The sequence below is a fragment of the Panicum virgatum genome, chromosome 1N, assembly GCF_016808335.1.
Source record: "Panicum virgatum strain AP13 chromosome 1N, P.virgatum_v5, whole genome shotgun sequence".
NCBI lineage: Eukaryota > Viridiplantae > Streptophyta > Magnoliopsida > Poales > Poaceae > Panicum > Panicum virgatum.
This window is the reverse complement of record NC_053145.1, coordinates 16,567,520-16,592,059: the sequence shown is the minus strand read 5'-3', so window position 1 is coordinate 16,592,059 and position 24,540 is coordinate 16,567,520. Positions and strand designations below refer to the sequence as shown.

The following is a 24,540-nucleotide window of genomic DNA, read 5'->3' as shown; positions in this document are numbered from 1 at the left end:
AAAAATGCCGTGTAAGGTAAATAGAAAAAGAAAAAGAAAATCGGATGTATGCTTAATGCACTTTCCATTAGCGCCAAAAATGATTTGGCGAAACCTTATCTCCTGGCTCCTGCCCGTCCCGCACTGATGGCAGCTCTGCCATCCCCATGGCCTCCCTCTTCGCCACGCGCTCCCTGCCCGCTCACCAGCGGCGCCACCTCCTCTTCACTTCATCCTCCTCGCCTCCCATCACCTCCCGCAGGTCTCTCGTTCCTCCACCGCCATGCCGCGGCCGCGCCCGCGAGTTGCTCAACGTAATGCCCCAGAGAGACGACGGCAGGTCTCCAATCCCAAGAACGGAGGAACGCAGAGCAGGCTCGGCCAGAGTACGGCATGGCTCAAACGGAGGAACTGTTCGAGGAGACACCACGACCCGGGAGGCAGGCCCGCCGGTACAGCGGGAAAGCAGCCGTGGCGTGCCAAGGCCGTGGAAGAAAGGGGACAGGGTTTTCGTAGAAGAACGTACGGACTGGGTCTCCCATGAGAAGAATTGGAGGAGAGGCCCGATGGCGACTGGGGAGCAAGAATGGCGAAGGGATGCGAAACGCTTGACAAGAGGCAGAAATGGAATGTGGGCAAAAGAATCAGAAAATGCTGGAAACTCAAGAGATGTGGGTAGCGGAAGAAGAAACATGACCAAGAAAAAGAAGAGATCAAAGGGTCGTGAGCTGGGAGGCAAGCTGAGAGTTGAGCTGGACATGTGCTCGAAGAGAGGAGATGTGATGGGAGCAATCTCACTGTATGACTCTGCAGTTGAGGATGGGATCAGATTGGGCCAGCACCACTACAATGTGCTCCTTTACCTGTGTTCTTCTGCTGCTCTTGGTTTTGTCCAACCAGCAAAGAGTGGCAATACCGGTAGTGGCATCACTAGTATCGGTCCTGCACAGAAACTTGATTCATCACCCAACAGAAGCTTGAGAGGTTCAGAGGAGGAGGATGCATCTGAAAGTCATGTTCAAGATGAGGAGAAAGACAAGGCTGATCTGTTGCCTTCAGATGATTTAAATGTGCAAACAGCTGTCATACCAGTAGGAGATGAGCTCAGAGAGTATGCACGCGCACGAGGGTTTGAGATATTTGAGAAGATGTGCGAAGAGAGAGAGAGAATTCAAATGAGTGAGGCTGCTCTGACTGCAAAGGCACGTATGGCTTTGTCAATTGGCAATGGTGACATGGCTTTTGAGATTGTCAAACAAATGAAAGACCTTGGTATTACGCCGAAGCTGCGGTCATATGGTCCTGCTTTGACAGCATTTTGCAATACCGGTAATGTTGAAAAAGCATTTGAAGTGGAAGCCCATATGTTGGAATCTGGAATCACACCAGAAGAAGCTGAGTTGGAGATGCTTCTCAGGGTTAGTGTGGTTGGCCGACGCGGAGACAAGGTGTATTATTTGCTGCATAAGTTTAGGGCTGCTGTCAGACAGGTATCTCCTTCCGCAGCTCAATTATTTGAGGCTTGGTTTAGTAGCCCAACAGCATCTAAAGTTGGGAAGAGAAAGTGGGATGCAGGTGCTATAGCAAAGGCTATTGAGAATAATGGAGGGGGTTGGCACGGGTTTGGTTGGCTAGGGAGAGGAAAATGGATTGTAACACGCTCGAACATCAACAAGAATGGTGTCTGCCTTGCTTGCAGAGAGAAGCTGACGATTATAGATCTTGACCCAAAAGAAACGGAACAGTTTGCCACATTTGTGGAAAAATTAGCTATCAAGAGAGAGAAGAACTCGAATTTTGAGAAATTCCAGGTGATTTACCTTGAACTTTTGTAATTTTGGCTTACTAGGTTGTGCATGATTCAAATGTATGAGTTTCGCATGATACAGAATTGTACAGGATATACTAAAATTTTCCACAACCATTGATTGGGGCAATAGGAATGTGAATAACCCAGATAACAGATGAAACGAAATGTATTGATTTTGAGAACATGCTCATCGATAATAAAATGATTAAAAATAGTACCAGTATTAACTCTGCATATAAGCTACAGTATCTAGATCATACATTGTAGCAAATCTATTAGCAAACTTGCTGCTACTATCTTTAAAAATGTTATTATTATTATCTTGATATCAGAAATAGTATGACCTTTCACTGATAACATTAGGATTTTGGTAGGACTTCAGTTGTGAACCTTATGCATCTGAAATAGGTATCCTGGATTGTTTCTTCTTCGATCATAGCTCCTGTATGCAAGGTTATATTTGTGCTTTATAATGGGTGAAATTGAGGTCCACATTGGAGATATTTTGTATGGTTCTTGGAATCCCTTTATCCTTCTATTTATCTTTTGTACCCTGTTTTCAATTTTCAGAGATGGCTTGAAAAGCATGGACCTTTTGAAGCAGTCGTGGATGCCGCCAATGTTGGCCTTTTTAGCCATAAACATATTTCCTTGAGTGAGGCATGTACACTGTGCTAAATCTTTCTTGTATATTTCTCATTTTTCTTTCTTCTAGTTTCTAAAATTTCTCTATCTTTAATTTTCGCCTGTCCTTGCTTAACTGGACAGGTTAATGCTGTTGCTGATGCTATAAGGCAAAGTTTTACGTCAAGAAAGTGGCCTTTGATAATTTTACATAACAGGCATCTCACTGGAGAACGTATGAAGAAACCTGGTAATCACAAATTGGTAGAGAAATGGAAGCAAACAAATTCTATCTATGCAACCCCTAATGGCTCAAATGATGATTGGTAAGATTTTGAGATATCTCTTGGATGCTTTGCACCAACTATCAATGTGCATATTGAAGTTAATTTGAGGAAATTGTGTTAAGGGTTAGTGGGTCACCAACTTGTTGCAATGGTTCAAGTAGCTCGCCAAATAACTATTTAAACTGCTGCTATATTTTATCTAGACGATTTAGCCCCACCATCCCAGTTAGTATCTTTTATCTCTAATCCAGCTTCATAGTATCAGGTGACAATGTCTTCAACAGTTTTGGACTAGGCGTTCATGACCTATTTGAACCTTCACAACAAGTTTAGTGTCCCAGTAGAATTTACTCAACTAATTTCATTATTTTCCTTAAAAATACCAATTTATGTTTATAAAAAACTCGATTTTGAATTCTATAACTAAATTGAACAGAAAGAACTTGTTTTTGATCAACTTGAAAAACTATTTATTCATTATTGGCTTCGTCAGAGTGGTTTTAGCAACTTGCTTCCATCCTTTGGTTTTGATTTCTATGTTTTTGCTGTCCATGAATTATCCCTAATTGTATATGCTGCCCTGCTGGAGTAAATAACATTTTGGCCATATAGTTCAGGTACTGGCTATATGCTTCTATCAGATGCAAATGCTTGATCATTACCAATGATGAAATGAGAGATCACACGTTTCAGATATTGAAAAAGGATTTCTTCCCCAAATGGAAGGAAAGGCATCAGGTGAGGATCATTTATTTGACAAAAGAGAAGGTTCTCATCTATGGAAGTTGAAGCTAATTCTACTGTTGCTATTCTACCACACCGTCGCCCGACACTGTTGTGTTGGTTGCTGATATTGTGCATATAACACGCTAATATTTAGGCAAATAACCCTTTTCATCTGAGAACTTAAACATACCGAACAGGAACAAAAGATTTCACATGTTCTGCATTAATACATCATTAAGAAACTAGAAAGCATGTTCATGATGTGTTTGTGCTTGTTCCTTTAGTTCTTTGGCCTTTTTAGGCCATGTACAGATTTCCTTATTTCTTTCATATATTTGTATATATTTAACACTACAGTAGGGGGTTCCCCTACTGTTTTCTCTTAAACAAAAAGCTAGAAAACCATGAAATGGTAATATAGTTCTATATGTTTTGCAAAAAATTTACATTCGCATGATATTTTAGGACAAAACTAAACAGAATAGTAGCACCAGATTTTTTGTAGGCATCATGTTATTCCTGAACCATTGCTTGACTAACATAAACGTGTATCATAGAGTTGTCCTTTGCTCAGTAAATATATATTTCATTGCAATTTACAGCAGAGCTTATTCATGGTGTTATTTTCACAACAGGTACGCTTCAGTTATGAAGACAGCTCCATCACATTTCAAATGCCACCTCCATACTCAGTTGTAATTCAGGTTTGAGTTTATTGTGAAATAATATATCGGTTGTGGAATATATCCATTTCAAGAATCTTTCAACCACTTGACTGAAAGAATAAGAAATTATCTGGGTGCATAATTATAGTGTTTGAATATGTTCCATTGATTAAGTAGGTTATGTCTAGGAAGATTATATGAACTAAAAACTTAACTAGAATTATGAATAATAAATAGTCTTGTTAAACGGGTCTTTGAGGCAGTACACCTGCAAAATCTGCAGTTGTTAATCAGGTCTATGCAAGAACAGTTAGTTTCATGGATAGACAAATCTTGTAGCTTTATAAGGGATTTTTCTTTCTCCTGCTGGCTCCTGGTCAGCTGTTTTCTCATTTAGTACTTAGTAATAATGTTTTTTTAAGAAAGTTTTTTTTTTCTTTTGTTTCAGTAAGAAGCATAAGCAGGGATTCCCGTGCTAATCTGTAAAAAAAATATCTACAGTTGTACACATTAGTCCGTAGCTCAGAGGGAAAGAAGAATATATACATTTTCCATTAACTGAGGGAAAAGGAGAAATATTACTCCGCTTATTTTTCAGTGCATGTTATAACACATCGATTAATAAGACCTGTTACAGTTGTCTAAGAATATAATATACCTTCAATTATATGTATTGGAGTTGTGGAGAATATAACTGTATTTTCAAATAAAATAGTGCAATTATGCAAATTAAGTATTTAGCTTATATAAAACTTTTCGATCATGTTGATGAGTTTCTTGTACTTTATCCATCTATTCTCTCTGAAATTCAGGAATCTGAGAAAGGCCATCTGCATATCCCTGTCTCAGAGGAAGGATTGCTAGAGGAGGACCGAACCTGGCTATGTGTTACGCGGCGCAATTCCCAGGCACAATAATCATGAAGATGGAGTTGATCCAGAACTTTGATGTGAATAAATTTGAACACAGATTAACATCCTTGTAAAGCTAAATGTTGATCATCTTTTTATGATCAGTCAGGTCAGTATCTCATTTATCATCTGGTCATTAGTCTATGAAATGTTTTGAATGGCTCGTGAAAGCGATCGGGTGCTCTAGCCTAAGAGGAGGAGAGGGTGAATTAGGCACTCTTAAAACCTTAACATGTGGCTCCAACTAGTTTGCACAAAACTTAAACTAAATCAAGCTATCTAGATGTGCAACTACGGTTCACCTTAGTGTGAAACTCTCATCCCAAAAGAGTTTTGCAACCTATAGCCAATCCTAACAAGATACTACACTAAGAAAGTAAAGGCATACAAGTTGCAATATGAAATGCGGAAGGTTAAAGAGAGAGATGAGAGGAAGCAAACTCTCGACACGAGGATTTATCCCGTGGTTTGGATTGCCACAAATGCGCCCCTACGTCCACGTTGTTGAAGCACTCACGAAGAGTATCGCTTCCCGGCAATCAAGTCTCTTCCGTGAACACAATCACGGTCACCTTGATCCCGATCTTCACTAAGGGAGATTGCCCACGAAGGAGGGGTCTCCGTCCCCCGCACAAAGTTGTCGACGCCGCTCCACACCAAGCCGGAGGGTCGTTGACTTGCCGGCGAGCCACCAATGCTCCAAGGAGGCCGGTGCACCGAGATACAAGTTTGATTCACTCTAGAACCACAGTACAAGGATCTAAACCTTGCTTGATCACTCACTCAAGAGCTAATCTAGCACTAACACTCACAAAGTTTGTGCTAAGGACTAAAGATTTAATCTTTATGCTCTGGGATGGCTTGGAGGTGTTCTTGGGTGTGTGTATGGGATGTCCAGCAACTCCAGCAAACTCAAAATGGCCGGGGTGAGGCATATATATAGGCCACCATGTTTTGTAGCCGTTGCTCCAACGGTCAGCAGAAAACAGCATACCATCAGATGAACCGATGCCTCTGCATGGGGTGGCGCCGGTTCATCCGGTCACTCTCAGACCTGAAGTAGCCTTTGAGCTTCTGACGCACAGTCTGCAGCACCATCGGTTTAACCGATGACTGTGTGTCGGTTAAACCGGTCACTCACAGCACTCAACTAGCCGTTGGACCTCTTTCTCTTCTGCTGACGTTGTTACACCGGTGCTATGCTCCGATGTACCACCGGTTCAACCTGTAACACCCCTGTGTTAATCAAGGTGCTAATCGCGGGTTAACTCGCTAATTACGGACTTAAGCTCATCGTTAGCATTAATCGAGTTCGCGTGGTAAAACATTGTTTAGCCGCGTTCGATCTCGTTTTTGTCCTTAATCCGGGCTTCAAATCAACTTTCGCCCAAAACAAAAGTTGTAGCTCTTATCGTTCTCTACAACTTCTATTTTGGCCAAATTTCACGTTCCAATGTAAAATTTGGAGTTTTGGAGGGTCAAAGTCAGCTAAAAACCACTCAATCTCGGTCAACGGTGACTCCCCTGTATTTGGTCAGTTCACCGCCGAGCTCGACGTTCGCGTCACCACGCGTCGGCCGGCGTCGATCCTCGCTCTCCGCGCAGACGTGCAGACGCGTCCTTATCCCCTCTCCCAGAGCCGTGTCCGTTTTCCCCTTTCTTCTCCTTCCTCACGCGCGTGGGTTGAGCCGAGCTCGAACAGAGCCATCGCCGGTCGCCGTGCCGACCATCCTCGCCGCCGTGCCTCGATTCGCCGCGCCCAGAGCCGCACCACCTCGCCCTCCACCTCCACCGCCACTCCGCGAGCTCGATTGAGCCGCTCCCCGGCCAAATCGGCGTCCAGACCACTGCGGCCGCCATTGTTGCCGCCTGAAGCCTCGACCTCGCCGTCGACGACCTCCTTCCGGCCTCCCTCCGCTCCAATCGAGTCGCCGGTGAGCTTCTCCGCGCGCCCCTCTTCCTTCCCGACCCCTTCCCCGGCCGAATCTCGCGCCACCGCCGCTGCGCCCGCTGCGGGCCGCCTCTGCGCAGCCTTGCGCGGCGCCGCCTCGCGCATGGGGTTCGCTTGGGCCACTAGGCGTGCGCGCCCCGCCTCCGCCGCCGGCCGGCCACGGCTGGACCGGACCGCCGCGCCGCCGCGCGCGCCCCTTCGCTGCCGCCGCCGTCGCCCCGCAGGTGCCCCGCGCCGTCGCCCCGGCCCTGCGAGCGCCCTTGCCCCGCTCCGCCGGCCGCCCTGGCCGCGGGCCCGCTCCACCGCACCGCCGACCGGAGCCCGCCCGCGGAAACCGCCGTCGCCGCCGAGCCTGGTTGTTGCCGCGGCCATGGCGCGCGTGCGAGCAGAGAGCAGAGCAAGGGGAGGGGCGCCCCCCTCTCTCTTTGAGCCACTGCCGGGTGGGGCCCGCGGGTCAGTGAGAGAGGGGGGGATTAAGGGTATTCTTGTTTGTTTTCTTTATTGTGTTTCTCGGCTGAAATTTCTTAATTGCAAAACAATTCATAGGAAAATCCTATAAATGCAAAATAAATTTTGTTAGGTTTCTAAAAGCGAGATCTTCAGAAGAAAAATACTTGTGCATGGGAAATGTCACTTTTGCCCCTGCTAAAAATTCAGTTTGTGTTCAACCTAGTTTATTTAATACCGGTTGTTCTATTGCTCTAAAAATTATGAAATTTTCGCAGTAGCTTACTTTTTGTATGTGTAATCCATTGAAAAATTTTCAGGAGCATAGCCTATATGCATGTTTGTGGATCTTTTGTTGCTCAGTTTATTTTTGCTAGGGCAAAAATAAATGTTTTCTTTTTGCAATAAAAGTTAATAACTTTTTCTTGCATGTGTTGTCAATGCCTTTTCCTGCTAGTAAAATGTTACTACTTTATTCATGTCGGCAAGTTGAGTTCCTGCGCGTGTTTCGCTCCTAGCCGCAATCTTTTCTTTTTGCGCTGCCAAATAATCTTTCTTTCGGTGTTGTCTTTTCATCGTGATCTCTTGTATCATTTCATTGCACCATTTTAAGTCTTGCATGGCATCTTTCCTTACGTGTAGACGTCACGAGCGAAGCCATCTACGAGTTGGTCGCTGAGCCGATCCAGGAGCCGCAAGCAGGGGAACCACGAGCCGAAGCAGCCGTCGAGCCAGATCCAGAAGTTGCTAACCCCGCTGACTGGCAAGGCAAGCCCCGGTGCATAACCCTTAATTTCAGTATTCAATATTTGTTATATATTTATTGTGCATTTAGGTTTCTAGGAGTTGATTGGAACCTTAGATGCATGATCCCTAGGTTTCCTCAGTCACTCTACTAGTATACAGGTCGTTAGTACTGCAATGCTTAATTAGGATTCGGTAGAAGTCGAGTGATTCCTGTCACTCGCGAGATATAGGTCTTGTTGCTTATGAAAAAGTTAATGGAGAACGGATCTTTGAGAAAAAAGAAAGGAAAAACAGAGACCGGGCGGAGATGGATTGGTTATGGATATGGAAGTTATGGAAAGTGAGCCTCCACCTGTGTCGATTGAGGACCGTACCGTTGTTGGCACTACTGATCGAGGATTGAACAGTACTAACCGCATGCCGGGAGTATGAGGTAGTCGAAACCGGTAAGCTCAGTACCATATGTGCACCGGTAGGCGGACTTGATATTGTCTTCACCAGTGGAGCTAGTATACAAACTCATGGCTGACCCTTCGTTGGTATCGGTTGGGCTAGCAGTCCCGGGTCGCAGGGCAGTTCGCCTATTCGGTGTGCATATGTGAAGGGTTGGTGTGTATATCCCGACGGGACATATACGTGCCGTGTTGGTTAGGTCCACCTTGCAAGGTTAAATCGAATCGATTCGCCGTGACTCGCGGATATGAGAACCTTGATCTCTCTGTCTCATCGTAGTAAAGAAGTGGAATGAGTTTGAACTGAGAATGTTGGCTGTGGTAATCTGAAAAGATAATGTGATCAACCATGCGTGCTCTAGATGTTTAGGCAAATCTAGTTGGTACCTGATAAACTTAAATTGAGCAAAAACATTGCAAGTAAGGATCCAGTATTAGTAGCTTTTCAGCAAAACAAACTCCAGAGCCAAAAAGCTTTTCATGTCTAGTTAATGGGCTAAGTATACCCATGGACGGGTAAGTCTTGCTGAGTATTAGAATACTCAGGCTTGTTGTTGCCATATATTTTAGCAGGTTACGTTCCGGAGGACTCCGAGGAGTTCTGCGCCTCGTGGATCGGTCAACCACTTCCTCCGGGTTGGTCGGTCGAGTGGGTCCCGTCTTCTTCGTGAAGTTCGGGCAGGTGAGCCTCACATCAGTGGGCAAGATGTGAAGTTCGTCTTCTGTGACATCGGCGTTATCTATCGTTTTGTATTTTGAAGCTTGTCTTAAACTCTATTTTATTTACTTTCCGCTGCGTTTGAACTCTGAGGTTTGACTGGTAAAGCTAGCTTGTAAACACTTTTTGTAGTTTAAGTTGGTGCTTCTGTTAAACTCGGGTTGTAAGTGGCTTTGATCGCTTTTGTTGCCGGTAATCATCTGTGCTCGTCTTTTGGCGAGAGTTCCTGTGTAATCGATCCTGGTTACAACAGGCGGTCTGAGTGTACTGGTTGAGTGCAGTAATTCTGATTTAAGTTTAAGTGTTAATTACTGCACTTGATTGGTATTATTTGGACTGTCCTGTGATAGCTGGCATCAGAGCTAATTGCACTGGGGGGTGATTACTGGTGTACTTAGCTACGTTAAGTAAACTTTGTTTTGCAAAAATTTCGGGTTTTCGAAAAGTCGACGCTAGATGCGCTAAGGAATACAGTAGATAGTTCGTATGCCCTAATTATGTTTTATAAATTAGGTGGCATCTAAGTATCTATTTTATTCCAGCACTTCCAGCATTTACTTCTCGTTAAACCTTACTTTTATGCACAACTACTATTATGTAACGACGCACCTACGTTGAGGTAAGCAAGGTTAGTATTCTGATAGTCCTTAGAATAGCCCACGTGTTTCATACGTGCGCGGGTCCCGTATGTTGAGCATACGAGGAGGTGATAAGGCTCAATTCAAACGAGCCTGTCGCTATCTGCCACCTGATATGGAGTGCGGATTTTACCGTGTGATTGTGATCACGGCCATCTCGTAAGGCAATGTTACGAGGTGAAGACTCGTTATGCAGTTGGTCATAACCGTGTACCTTGGGACACGTGTACCCTTGGGTGTCCCGTAAGGCGATTTGTACGGGAAGTGAATACGTTGCTTCGGTAACGTATGCAGCGCTGCCCATTCAGCGTCGAACGTCTGGGTGCCATCTCTATAGTGGATGGTAATGTATGTGTGAATATGTGGGAAACTGCATATGCGTTACCCGTGTGGCGTAGGACACATGGGGGCCGTTCGTGGGTGCTGGCACGAAGGGTCCAGAAATGGATATTTATATCTATCTCTTGTTGACCTGGTTTGTTTGCAGGAACACTAACTACGTAAGCACGTTATGAATCCTTGATCGTAGGAACGACTAGTATATATAGGGAGAGTATGTAATTGTGCCACTAGTCGTCTTCGTATACCATAATTGGTAATTATTTGGGTGAGGACGATAGAACGAGCATGCATCTTGCATATTCGAGTTGGTTGGTCGCTTCGTAGTTAATAATTGTGCAACCTTAAGACTGCAATGTTATAACTAGCCGAGTTACCAACCTGCTGTTCAACCCGATTAGATGCGGTTTCAACTGAAGCAAACCCTTTTGTTCTCTTGGTGAACCATATCGCGAAGGGAACGATTCATGCTGTGTGTTCATATTAATTATGCACATTCTTTATTTGCATGGATTAGTCCCGATAGCGGAATGGCTAACCAAGGGATGGTGCTTTTGCAGATGGGCAATAACAACACTGCTAACCGTGGAAATGAGGGTCAATGAGCACAGCCACCACCGTCTCCATCCTTGACTCAGGCTATTGCGGCTCTTATTGCCGACCGCAATGAGCAGACCGAATTGTTGAGGCAACTAGTGCAAAGCAATGCCGGCAGAGGTCGACAAGCACCACCAGCAGAAACTGACTACGTCGGTTTTCTTGCTACTCAACCACCTCTGTTCCACAAAGCCGAAGATCCCCTTGAGGCAGATGCTTGGATTCGCACCATGGAGGACAAGTTTGGCATTCTTAATTGCACAGAAGTGGACAAGACTGCCTTTGCAACGCAACAGCTGAGAGGCCCGGCAAAGATATGGTGGGCTAGTCATTTAGCTATGCAACCAACAGAGAGACAGATTCCCTGGTCAGAATTTAGAGAGATTTTTAGGGCACATTATATTCCAGAAGGTTTCATAAAAGTGAAAGTGGGGGAGTTTCTAAATCTAAAACAAGAGAACAAATCAGTGATGGAATATGCCAACATTTTCAATCATCTTGCACAATATGCTGCACATCATGTAGATACCGATGAAAAGAAGCAAGATTGTTTCCAGAAAGGGTTAAATACTGAGTTACTCATGCGTTTAGCAGCGAGAACATTTACCAGTTACAGTAACATGGTCAGTAAAGCTATCCTCCAAGAAGATGCGATGCTGAAGCACGAAAAGGCGAAAAAGAGGAAGAAATCACCTATTGGGTCTTCTGGGAATGTTGTGCAACGCCTACGCTTGGGATCCACTAGCTTTTCCCAAACTCAATATCAACTACAACAGGGGATGCCTGAACATGTGGCTCCTTCACAGTTGGAGCAAAAGAAAACCGTATTGCAGCATGTTTTTCGCTCCCACCCTGACCCGTGCAAGCATCACCTAGCCGAGGGTTGTCATCACTTGGAGAATATCTGTTACACTCCACCCAAGCCGAGAAAAGGCTCTAGCAATACAAATAAGAAAAAGAAGGTGCCGTATATTAAGGATGGTTGTGTGAGTTATACCACTTGTGAGGACGTGCCAGAAGGGGAACACGTGATGGCGGATATATTTTCCCTCAATGATCAGCCAATTAGGGTTCTATTTGACTATGGTGCTTCACATACATTTCTTAGTAAGGCTTGTGCAGATAGGCATGGATTGAAAATTGAGTGCATGAATACTTCATATAAAATTCAATCCCCAGGTGGTCAAATAATCACAAACCAAATGGCAAGAATGGTACCAATCAACTTGGCTGGGAGAATCTTTCCGACTATTTTTATCGTTCTTCCACATCAAGGGATTGATATCATATTGGGTATGAATTGGATGAAGGCGCATGGAGTTGTATTGGATACTCAGGCACATGCTGTTCATATCAATTCACGTGCACATGGTTCTACGGTGTTACTTTTGACCAAGTACAAGGCACACAATACAACCATAAATAAATTGGAGGGTAAAAGCTTAGAGGAGATATCTGTAGTGTGCGATTATTCAGATGTCTTTCCAGAGGATTTACCTGGACTGCCACCTGATCGGGACGTTGAGTTTGTTATTGAACTCCAACCGGGTACAACACCTATCTCTAGAAGGCCATATCGGATGCCGCCGAATGAATTGGCAGAACTGAAGGTACAATTGCAAGACCTACTGAATAAGGGTTTCATTCGTCCAAGCTCATCACCGTGGGGATGCCCAGCTTTATTTGTGAAAAAGAAAGACCAAAGTTTGAGGTTATGTGTTGATTACCGGCCTCTAAATGCGGTTACCATCAAGAATAAATACCCATTGCCTCGCATTGACATTCTCTTTGATCAGTTAGCCGGAGCTAAGGTATTTTCTAAGATAGATCTTCGATCCAGTTATCACCAAATAAAGATCAGGCCTCAGGACATTCCAAAGACTGCTTTCTCCACTCGCTATGGTTTATTTGAGTATCTAGTCATGTCTTTTGGATTGACTAATGCTCCAGCTTATTTCATGTATCTTATGAATTCGGTTTTCATGCCTGAGTTGGACAAGTTCATTGTGGTATTCATTGATGACATCCTGATATACTCCAAGAATGAAGAAGAGCACGCCAAGCACCTTCAAATTGTTCTTCAACGTCTACGAGAGCACAAGTTGTATGCAAAATTCAGCAAATGTGAATTTTGGCTTAAAGAAGTTCCTTTCTTAGGCCATGTCATATCTGCAGAGGGTATTTCAGTTGATCCTGGAAAAGTTCAAGATGTATTGGATTGGGAGGCTCCAATATCAGTTAAGGAAATCCGCAGCTTTCTAGGACTAGCTGGGTATTATCGTCGATTCATCCCAGAGTTTTCAAAAATTGCTAAGCCTATGACCGAGCTACTCAAGAAAGGTGTCAAGTTTCATTGGAATGACAAATGTGAAGAGGCTTTCCACACTCTGAAAAAGTTGTTAACTTCTGCACCTATCTTGGCTCAACCTGATACATCAAAACCATTTGACATATACTGTGATGCATCTGGTATTGGTATTGGTTGTGTCTTGATGCAGGAGAACCGAGTGATTGCATATGCGTCTAGGTCACTCAAACGCCACGAGGAAAACTACCCAACTCATGATTTGGAATTAGCTGCTGTAGTTCATGCTCTGAAGATATGGAGACATTATCTCTTGGGTAGTCCTTGTCGCATCTACACTGACCACAAGAGCCTTAAGTATCTTTTTACTCAACCTGATCTGAACATGCGCCAAAGGCGATGGTTGGAACTGATCAAGGATTATGAACTTGAAGTGCATTATCATCCTGGTAAAGCGAATGTAGTTGCAGATGCGCTAAGTCGCAAAGCTCACTGTCATTGCATCTCAGCTATACCATTAAGCGAGTCTCTTTGCTTTGAAATGGAAAAGCTGGACTTGAGCATCGTACCCCATGGCACATTGGCTCATCTAGAACTCACTCCTACTCTTCATGATCTAATCATCACAGCACAAAAGAAAGATAAAGGAATAAAGGAAATTCAGAGGAGATTATCAGAAGGAGATTTGAAAGTAAGTTGTTTTCACCAAGATAGTGAGAATGTGTTATGGTTTAAGAACCGATTAGTGGTGCCTAAGGATTTTGCACTCAGAAAGCAAATTCTTGATGAAGCTCATACCTCTCGACTATCAATTCATCCTGGTAGCAACAAGATGTATCAGGACCTCAAACAACAGTTTTGGTGGACTCGGATGAAAAGAGAGATTGCCAAGTATGTGTCAGAATGTGACATCTGTCGTAGGGTCAAAGCTAGTCATCTTAGACCAGCTGGAACGTTGCAACCCTTGAGTATTCCTGAATGGAAATGGGAAGACATCAGCATGGATTTCGTTGTTGGTTTACCTCGAACTCAAAAGGGTTACGATTCGATCTGGGTCATTGTAGACCGCCTGACCAAATCCGCACATTTTCTTCCAATTAAAACAATCTATCGAGCAAAGAAGTATGCCGAGTTGTATATGGATCGCATCCTATGTTTACATGGAGTGCCAAAGACTATCATATCAGATCGAGGAACCCAGTTTGTTGCTCGCTTCTGGGAACAATTGCATACTTGTTTAGGAACTCGATTGATCCGCAGCTCAGCTTATCACCCTCAACCAGATGGCCAAACGAAGAGAATTAATCAGATTTTAGAAGATATGCTCCGCGCATGTGTTTTAGCCTACCCGCAGAAATGGGATGAATGCTTGCCATTAGTGGAATTTTCTTATAACAATAGCTATCAAGAAAGCATTAAAATGGCACCATTCGAAGCTTTATACGGTCGTCGATGCCGTACTCCACTGAATTGGTCCGAAGTTGGAGAGAGGACTATTTTTGGACCTGACATGGTTAAAGAAGCCGAAGAACAAGTTCATCTGATTCAAGAAAACTTGAAGATTGCGCAGTCCCGTTACAAAAGTTATGCGGATAAACGGCGTGATCCACTTGTTTTTGAAGTTGGTGACCACGTCTATTTAAAAGTATCACCTTGGAAAGGCGTGCAAAGATTTGGAATAAAAGAAAAACTTGCTCCCCGCTACATTGGTCCATATCCAATTATAGAAAGATGTGGTCCAGTAGCTTACCGGTTGAATCTTCCAGAAAAATTTTCGGCAATTCATAACATCTTCCATGTATCGCAACTCAAGAAGTGTCTTAGAGTTCCAACTGAAGCAATTGACAGTGACATCATTCAGTTAGAATCTGATCTCACTTATCCTGAACGTCCAATCAAGATACTTGATCGCAAGGATCGAGTTACTCGTCGCACAACCAACCGATTCTACAAAGTTCAATGGAGTAATCACTCCGAAGATGAAGCTACTTGGGAGAAAGAAGAATTTCTGGGATCTAAGTATCCGGACTTCTTAAACGCTCATCAAGGTATTTCTCACTTGAACTATCTCACCTTGTACGTTCCCGCGTGCCTAAATCTCAGGACGAGATTCCTTTAAGGGGGGAAGGCTGTAACACCCCTGTGTTAATCAAGGTGCTAATCGCGGGTTAACTCGCTAATTACGGACTTAAGCTCATCGTTAGCGTTAATCGAGTTCGCGTGGTAAAACATTGTTTAGCCGCGTTCGATCTCGTTTTTGTCCTTAATCCGGGCTTCAAATCAACTTTCGCCCAAAACAAAAGTTGTAGCTCTTATCGTTCTCTACAACTTCTATTTTGGCCAAATTTCACGTTCCAATGTAAAATTTGGAGTTTTGGAGGGTCAAAGTCAGCTAAAAACCACTCAATCTCGGTCAACGGTGACTCCCCTGTTTTTGGTCAGTTCACCGCCGAGCTCGACGTTCGCGTCGGCCGGCGTCGATCCTCGCTCTCCGCGCAGACGTGCAGATGCGTCCTTATCCCCTCTCCCAGAGCCGTGTCCGTTTTCCCCTTTCTTCTCCTTCCTCACGCGCGTGGGTTGAGCCGAGCTCGAACAGAGCCATCGCCGGTCGCCGTGCCAACCATCCTCGCCGCCGTGCCTCGATTCGCCGCGCCCAGAGCCGCACCACCTCGCCCTCCACCTCCACCGCCACTCCGCGAGCTCGATTGAGCCGCTCCCCGGCCAAATCGGCGTCCAGACCACCGCGGCCGCCATTGTTGCCGCCCGAAGCCTCGCCCTCGCTGTCGACGACCTCCTTCCGGCCTCCCTCCGCTCCAATCGAGTCGCCGGTGAGCTTCTCCGCGCGCCCCCTCTTCCTTCCCGACCCCTTCCCCGGCCGAATCTCGCGCCACCGCCGCCGGTGAGCTGCCGCGCCGCCGTGAACGCCATGGCGCCGCCGCTGCCCCCGCTGCGGGCCGCCTCTGCGCAGCCTTGCACGGCGCCGCCTCGCGCATGGGGTTCGCCTAGGCCACTAGCCGCGCGCGCGCCCCGCCTCCGCCGCTGGCCGGCCACGGCTGGACCGGACCGCCGCGCCGCCGCGCGCGCCCCTGCGCTGCCGCCGCCGTTGCCCCGCAGGTGCCCCGCGCCGTCGCCCCGGCCCTGCGAGCACCCTTGCCCCGCTCCGCCGGCCGCCCTGGCCGCGGGCCCGCTCCACCGCACCGCCGACCGGAGCCCGCGGCCCGCTCCACCGCACCGCCGACCGGAGCCCGCGGCCCGCTCCACCGCACCGCCGACCGGAGCCCGCCCGCGGAAACCGCCGCCGCCGCCGAGCCTGGTTGTTGCCGCGACCATGGCGCGCGTGCGAGCAGAGAGCAGAGCAGGGGAGGGGCGCCCCCCCCCCTCTCTCTTTGAGCCACTGCCGGGTGGGGCCCGCGGGTCAGTGAGAGAGGGGGGATTAAGGGTATTCTTGTTTGTTTTCTTTATTGTGTTTCTCGGCTGAAATTTCTTAATTGCAAAACAATTCATAGGAAAATCCTATAAATGCAAAATAAATTTTGTTAGGTTTCTAAAATCGAGATCTTCAGAAGAAAAATACTTGTGCATGGGAAATGTCACTTTTGCCCCTGCTAAAAATTCAGTTTGTGTTCAACCTAGTTTATTTAATACCGGTTGTTCTATTGCTCTAAAAATTATGAAATTTTCGCAGTAGCTTACTTTTTGTATGTGTAATCCATTGAAAAATTTTCAGGAGCATAGCCTATATGCATGTTTGTGGATCTTTTGTTGCTCAGTTTATTTTTGCTAGGGCAAAAATAAATGTTTTCTTTTTGCAATAAAAGTTAATAACTTTTTCTTGCATGTGTTGTCAATGCCTTTTCCTGCTAGTAAAATGTTACTACTTTATTCATGTCGGCAAGTTGAGTTCCTGCGCGTGTTTCGCTCCTAGCCGCAATCTTTTCTTTTTGCGCTGCCAAATAATCTTTCTTTCGGTGTTGTCTTTTCATCGTGATCTCTTGTATCATTTCATTGCACCATTTTAAGTCTTGCATGGCATCTTTCCTTACGTGTAGACGTCACGAGCGAAGCCGTCTACGAGTTGGTCGCTGAGCCGATCCAGGAGCCGCAAGCAGGGGAACCACGAGCCGAAGCAGCCGTCGAGCCAGATCCAGAAGTTGCTAACCCTGCTGACTCGCAAGGCAAGCCCCGGTGCATAACCCTTAATTTCAGTATTCAATATTTGTTATATATTTATTGTGCATTTAGGTTTCTAGGAGTTGATTGGAACCTTAGATGCATGATCCCTAGGTTTCCTCAGTCACTCTACTAGTATACAGGTCGTTAGTACTGCAATGCTTAATTAGGATTCGGTAGAAGTCGAGTGATTCCTGTCACTCGCGAGATATAGGTCTTGTTGCTTATGAAAAAGTTAATGGAGAACGGATCTTTGAGAAAAAAGAAAGGAAAAACAGAGACCGGGCGGAGATGGATTGGTTATGGATATGGAAGTTATGGAAAGTGAGCCTCCGCCTGTGTCGATTGAGGACCGTACCATTGTTGGCACTACTGATCGAGGATTGAACAGTACTAACCGCATGCCGGGAGTAGGAGGTAGTCGAAACCGGTAAGCTCAGTACCATATGTGCACCGGTAGGCGGACTTGATACTGTCTTCACCAGTGGAGCTAGTATACAAACTCATGGCTGACCCTTCGTTGGTATCGGTGGGGCTAGCAGTCCCGGGTCGCAGGGCAGTTCGCCTATTCGGTGTGCATATGTGAAGGGTTGGTGTGTATATCCCGACGGGACATATACGTGCCGTGTTGGTTAGGTCCACCTTGCAAGGTTAAATCGAATCGATTCGCCGTGACTCGCGGATATGAGAACCTTGATCTCTCTGTCACATCGTAGTAAAGAAGTGGAATGAGTTTGAACTGAGAATGTTGGCTGTGGTAATCTGAAAAGATAATGTGATCAACCATGCGTGCTCTAGATGTTTAGGCAAATCTAGTTGGTACCTGATAAACTTAAATTGAGCAAAAACATTGCAAGTAAGGATCCAGTATTAGTAGCTTTTCAGCAAAACAAACTCCAGAGCCAAAAAGCTTTTCATGTCTAGTTAATGGGCTAAGTATACCCATGGACGGGTAAGTCTTGCTGAGTATTAGAATACTCAGGCTTGTTGTTGCCATATATTTTAGCAGGTTACGTTCCGGAGGACTCCGAGGAGTTCTGCGCCTCGTGGATCGGTCAACCACTTCCTCCGGGTTGGTCGGTCGAGTGGGTCCCGTCTTCTTCGTGAAGTTCGGGCAGGTGAGCCTCACATCAGTGGGCAAGATGTGAAGTTCGTCTTCTGTGACATCGGCGTTATCTATCGTTTTGTATTTTGAAGCTTGTCTTAAACTCTATTTTATTTACTTTCCGCTGCGTTTGAACTCTGAGGTTTGACTGGTAAAGCTAGCTTGTAAACACTTTTTGTAGTTTAAGTTGGTGCTTCTGTTAAACTCGGGTTGTAAGTGGCTTTGATCGCTTTTGTTGCCGGTAATCATCTGTGCTCATCTTTTGGCGAGAGTTCCTGTGTAATCGATCCTGGTTACAGCAGGCGGTCTGAGTGTACTGGTTGAGTGCAGTAATTCTGGTTTAAGTTTAAGTGTTAATTACTGCACTTGATTGGTATTATTTGGACTGTCCTGTGACACAACCGGTGCTGAAGGCGTGGCTCCTACGCGCTTGACATCGTCTCTGGAACATAGTACATTGAATGCACCGATGCCTATCTTGACGCCGTCGGTTCAACCGGTGACCTAGCTATCTTGACTTGGTCTTCGCTTGATCTTCATTTGGTGCTCAAACTTGCACCAATGCCAAGGCGTCGGATCTTCCGACAACCATCGGATGCACCGATGCTATAGCCATCGGTTCTTCCGGTGCTACAGATTTCAGTAGAACTCGTCCAATTCAGCGTTTCTTTGAGTTCTTTCTTCCTGTTTTGCTTTGTATGGTCTTTTTACTTCATCCCTGGGATCTAGAAATGTTCACTTAACAAAAGTATTAGTCCCATTGATTGCGTTGTCATTCGATCACCAAAATCACTCGAAATGGCATAAATAGTGTCATGTTCGTTACAGCTTGACAGTTATGATGGTCAAATACAAACTGGAGGAAAAATGGCATCAAGCTCCATAGTGAAAGATTCTAATCATGATTTCTAGATGCTTTCATGTTACAAAAATTCAGATATTATATTTCTATCATGTCATGCGCTTTGTGTTGGTTCTATGTTCTCTAATAAACTGACATAGCTGATAACCTGATTCCCTGCTACTTGAAACAGGATCTCTGTCAAAATCTTAATAAAAAAAAAGAAACAGGATCTCTGCTAAAGGCAGAGGATTTCCCTCTCTACATTTTTCCTCTGGCCCAGGTGAGGAGAGGCTTCCTTACAGGATCAGAAAATTTGTTGTTGAGATAGTGTTGCATACTGACATTGCTTCCATTGGTGAAGTTTTACATCCTTATGACATCATGGAAAAAGAACAGACCTTGGGAGATTTAGTTATTATATGCTATTGTATCCTCTTGTTGCCCCTTCCTCTTCATCCGATTATGCGTGGTGAAATCCAACATGTTCTGGTTGTTAGATAATCTTGCACGTTCTCATGTTCCTAGTGATGTTCTGCTAGTTAGCAATAAGCTGGGCTCGCTAAGTTGTTGTGGCGACCGCGTCTATCGGCACCTGATGCATGCTCGTTCATGCAGAGGCAGCCCGGGTCTTTAGCTAGTGTGTGGGCGCACTTCTTCTTCCGATCGTGGGATGGCGCGGTCAAGTAGGGGAGCAGGGAGTGCGCATCGCGTCCATGGTTTTAGGGAGCCACGATTCCTTCTGTTAGCATCTATATACTCGCAATCAAAGAGTCAGAAAAGCTGCCAAGTTCAGCAGCACCAAACACCTTGTTCTACAGTGTGTGTTTTTTGTTCGTGTGCAAGAGTTTTGTGTGCGTGTGTCTCTCGTCTTCCTGGACGCCGGGAGCTCGCCGGAGCTCCGTCAATTGGCATCAGAGTCGGGGGGACAGGGACCACCGCCGCGCAATGGCTTCGCCGCCGCCCCGCGGCCGTTCGCCAGCATCCTCGGGCAAGATCGGGACGTCGGGCGGTGACAAGGGGAAATCGCCAAAGCGGACGCCATCCCCTTCCCCAAGCCGTTCGCCGCCACGCCGGTCGCGCACTCGGTACGCACGCCGTCCGCGGGAGATCGTTGTCGAGCGCGTGATCCAGGAGTCCGGCGGCTCATGTAACTGGCCACAACTCACGAAGAAGACCAACTACGGCTCCTGGTCGTTGTTGATGAAGCTCAAGCTCCAAGCACGCCACCTCTGGGGCACCTTCGAGCACGGGAACGTCGACTTCCACGACGATCAGACCGCCCTTGAGGCGATTTGCAGCGGGGTGCCACCGGAGTTGGTGCCCACCTTGGCGACGAAGACATCGGCCAAGGCCGCCTGGGATGCCATCAGGACGATGCGCATCGGCGATGAGAGAGTGCGGAAGTCGACGGCCCAGAGCCTGCGCGCGGAGTACGAGCAGATCGCGTTCCGCGACGGCGAGTCCGTGGAGGACTTCGCGCTCCGGCTGTCGAACATCGTCCAACGCCTGGCGATCCTCGGGGACACGGAGCCGGAGGCCAAGGTGGTGGTCAAGTACCTCCGCATCACACGGACACGGCTAAGGTACAAGCAGCTCGTCGTCTCCATCAAGACGCTCCTCGACATCAACACACTCTCCGTGGAAGAGCTGACAGGCCGTCTCAAGGCGGCCACTGACGACGAACCGGCGTCGACCGCCGTCAACGCCTAGCTGAACCTCACGGAGGAGGATCTCATGGCGCGCGTGGTGTCATGTCTACAACTCGGCGGCGACTCCTCTACCCCGAACTCAGGCCAGCGCATGGGACGCGGGCGCGGGCGCGGAAGGGGTCGCGGCGGAGGACGTCCGCCCAGGAACGACGACAACGACGACGCCGGCGCGTCCGGGCCGATCTCCGGTGACCGCTGCAAGTACTGCAAGAAGAAGGGGCATTGGGCCCGCGAGTGTCGCAAGAAGAAACGCGACGAGGCGGCCCACCTAGCCCAGGCGGATGATGGAGATGGATCGATGCTAATGCTTGCCACGACTCAGGTCAACGCTGCTGCATCGCCGCCGCCGCCGCATGTGAACTCCTCCGTTACAGTGAGATCTATTCTGATTCGCCTCGAGGAAAACAAGTTGTTCATCCAGGTTGGGCACGGGACTCAGGAAGAGTCCACGAGATGGATCCTCGATACTGGCGCTACAAATCACATGACGGGCGCGCGGTCGGCCTTCTCCGAGCTCGACGCCGGCGTTCATGGCACCGTCAAGTTCGGCGACGGCTCCATCGTCGACATCGAGGGGCACGGCACCGTCCTCTTCAAGCGCAAGAGTGGCGAACATCAGGCGCTCGCCGGGGTGTACCACATCCCTCGCCTCACCGCCAACATCATCTCCCTGGGGCAGCCCGACGAGGACGGCTACAAGTGGTCGTGCGAGGAAGGTGTCCTCAGCGTCTGGGACCAGCGTCGACGACTGCTGGCCAAGGTGACACGCTCGGCGAACCACCTCTACATCCTCCGCCTTGACGTCGGGAGGCCAGTATGCCTGGCTACGAAGGCAGGCGACATGGCGTGGCGTTGGCATGCGAGGTATGGGCACCTCAACTTTCGCGCACTCGAGAGGCTGGCACGGAACGCCATGGTGCGCGGACTGCCGCGGATCGACCACGTCGACCAGGTCTGCGACATCTGCCTCGCCGGGAAACAACGTCGACATCCGTTCCCCGCAAAGGCGAAGTACCGCGCGCTGGACAAACTCGAGCTTGTGCACGGCGACATCTGCGGACTGGTGACGCCACCAACGCCGAGCGGCAACAAGTTCTTCCTCCTCCTCGTCGATGACTTGAGCCGCTACATGTAGCTCGTGCTCCTGGGGTCCAAGGACCAGGCAGCTAACGCCATCAAACGCTTCCAGGGAGGAGCGGAGGCTGAGGCCGGCACGAAGCTGCGGACGCTGCGCACCGATAGCGGCGGCGAGTTCACCGCGCGCACGTTCGCGGACTACTGCGCCAAGGAGGGAGTCCAGAGGCACCTCACTGCACCCTACACGCCGCAATAGAACGGCGTGGTTGAAAGGCGCAATCAGACGGTGATGGGAATGGCTAGGAGCATGATGAAGGGGATGTCGCTGCCGAGCTGGTTTTGGGGGGAGGCCGTTAACACCGCGGTCTTCATCCTGAACCGAGCTCCGACGCTGAGCGTTGATGGGAAGCAATGTTTTAAATCGCTGGCTAAGATGTTTAGCGGCAGAGCTGCCGCTACGGCGTTTAGTGGGCTATAGCCGGCATTTAGCGGGCTATAGCCGGCTTTAACGGGCTAAATGCCATAGCGTTTGGCCTTCCTAGAAGTTATAGCCGTCTATAGCGGAAGCTATAGCCGGCTATTTAAAACCTTGATGGGAAGACGCCGTATGAGGTATGGTTCGATACTAAGCCCCCTGTGCATTTCCTCCGCACCTTCGACTGTGTCGCGCACGTTAAGGCCACCGGCAAGCTCCTCGCCAAGCTCGACGACAGAAGCACGCCAATGGTGTTCGTGGGGGACGAGCCCGGCTCGAAGGCATACCGGTTGTACAATCCAAGCACACGGCGCGTCGTCATCTCTCGGGATGTCGTCTTCGAGGAGGAACGCGCCTGGGATTGGGGTGCGGAGAAGGGAGCTGGACCGGATGACGACATCGAGCCGTTCCAGGTGGAGACCATCGTGTTCCAGGGGAGGTATGGAGGCCCTACCACTACGCCCTCCCCACCAACATCCACGCCACCGCCAGCGCCCACGACGCCGGTCACCGCTGCGCCAACGCCCGCGACGCCAATGACCGCACCGCCGGCACCAGCGACGCCGGTTTCTACAGTGCTCCCTGGGGGGAGCAGGAGCCTCAAACGCCAACGCCAATGCAAGGACCAGAGATCGAGTTCGCTACGCCACCAAGTGGCGAGCTTGATCTGGACGTCGACCACGACGATGCTCCACTCCGGTTCAGGATGCTGGACAATGTGCTCGGGTCTGCCAGTCCACCTGGGCAGGCTGATCACGTTCTGGGAGAAAAGCTCATGCTCGCCGTCGGTGACGAACCGGCGACGTTCGAGGAGGCGCAAGGTGACGAGGGCTGGCGCATGGCGATCCTTGAGGAGATGGCGTCGATCGAGCAGAATGACACCTGGTACCTGACTGACCTCCCACCTGGACACCGCCCCATCGGACTCAAATGGGTGTTCAAGGTGAAGCGCGACGAGAGTGGCGCCATCATCAAGTACAAAGCTCGCCTCGTCGCCAAAGGCTATGTCCAACAGCAAGGCATCGATTTTGAGGAGATGTTCGCACCCGTGGCCAGAATGGAGTCGGCGCGGATGGTCCTCGCCGTGGCAGCACATGAGGGGTGGCTTGTGCATCACATGGATGTCAAGTCGGCTTTCCTCAACAGCGAACTCGACGAGGAGGTCTACGTTCGTCAACCACCGGGGTTCAATGCAGCTGGACATGAAACAAAGGTGCTTCGGCTGAGGAAGGCGCTGTATGGGCTTCGACAAGCACCCCGTGCCTGGAACGTGAAGCTGGACGGGAGCCTGCACGAGCTGGGATTCGTCAGATGCACCAATGAGCACGGCCTGTACACGCGCGGCGTCGCGGCGTCGCATGTGGTCGTGGGGTTCTATGTGGATGATCTCATCATCACCGGTGCGAGCGCCAAGGAGATTGGGGCATTCAAGGAGGAGATGCGTCGCCTGTTCAGGATGAGCGACTTGGGCCTGCTCTCGTTCTATCTCGGGATCGAGGTGAAGCAAACCAAGAGCGCCATCACGTTGTGCCAGGCGAGTTACGCAAGGAAGCTGCTGGAGAAGGCAAATCTGGAGGGATGTAATCCCTACCAGACACCGATGGAGGCCCGCCTCAAACTCTCCAAGGACAGTGGCACGCCGGAGGTCGACGCAACCTTGTATCGCAGCCTGGTTGGGAGCCTGCGCTACTTGGTTCATACTCGACCGGACATTTCGTTTGCCTTCGGGTATGTAAGCAGATACATGGAGCGGCCGCAACAGGAGCACATGGTGGCGGTCAAGCATCTGCTTCGGTATATCGCCGGAACGATTGACTACGGCCTTCTCTACTCCAAGCACGGCAACGGCGAGCTCCACCTTTGTGGGTACAGTGACAGCGACCTGGGGGGAGACGTCGATGACAGGAAGAGCACCACCGGCATGATCTTCTTCCTTGGGAACATGCCTGTCTCATGGCAGTCCC

The 24,540-nt window shown here is 48.3% G+C and overlaps 1 protein-coding gene across 5 annotated transcripts; it reads left to right on the top strand.

Moving 5' to 3' along the window:
• The first annotated feature begins 76 nt into the window (after positions 1-76).
• LOC120655351 (proteinaceous RNase P 1, chloroplastic/mitochondrial-like) lies at positions 77-19,831 on the top strand. Of its 5 annotated transcripts, XR_005667437.1 has the most exons (7): positions 77-1,790; positions 2,360-2,449; positions 2,558-2,739; positions 3,318-3,438; positions 4,062-4,130; positions 4,904-5,111; positions 19,506-19,831. XR_005667437.1 is itself a non-coding variant. In XM_039933109.1 (6 exons), the coding sequence occupies exons 1-6, from the start codon at positions 147-149 to the stop codon at positions 5,006-5,008; spliced, it is 2,211 nt and encodes a 736-aa protein (XP_039789043.1). In that variant the 5' UTR covers positions 122-146; the 3' UTR covers positions 5,009-5,127. The 5 variants fall into 5 exon arrangements, 2 of the variants coding, with proteins under 2 accessions (XP_039789044.1, XP_039789043.1); XR_005667438.1 differs by lacking the exon at positions 4,062-4,130 and having other exon boundaries at positions 78-1,790; XM_039933109.1 differs by lacking the exon at positions 19,506-19,831 and having other exon boundaries at positions 122-1,790; positions 4,904-5,127.
• Positions 19,832-24,540: the final 4,709 nt, after the last annotated feature.

Coding starts and splice junctions, on each gene's coding strand:
- LOC120655351 (XM_039933109.1), top strand. CDS start 147: ATGGCCTCCCTCTTCGCCACGCGCTCCCTGCCCGCTCACCAGCGGCGC. Junction 1,791..2,359: donor CGAATTTTGAGAAATTCCAG/GTGATTTACCTT, acceptor TTCAATTTTCAG/AGATGGCTTGAAAAGCATGG. Junction 2,740..3,317: donor AATGGCTCAAATGATGATTG/GTAAGATTTTGA, acceptor CATATAGTTCAG/GTACTGGCTATATGCTTCTA.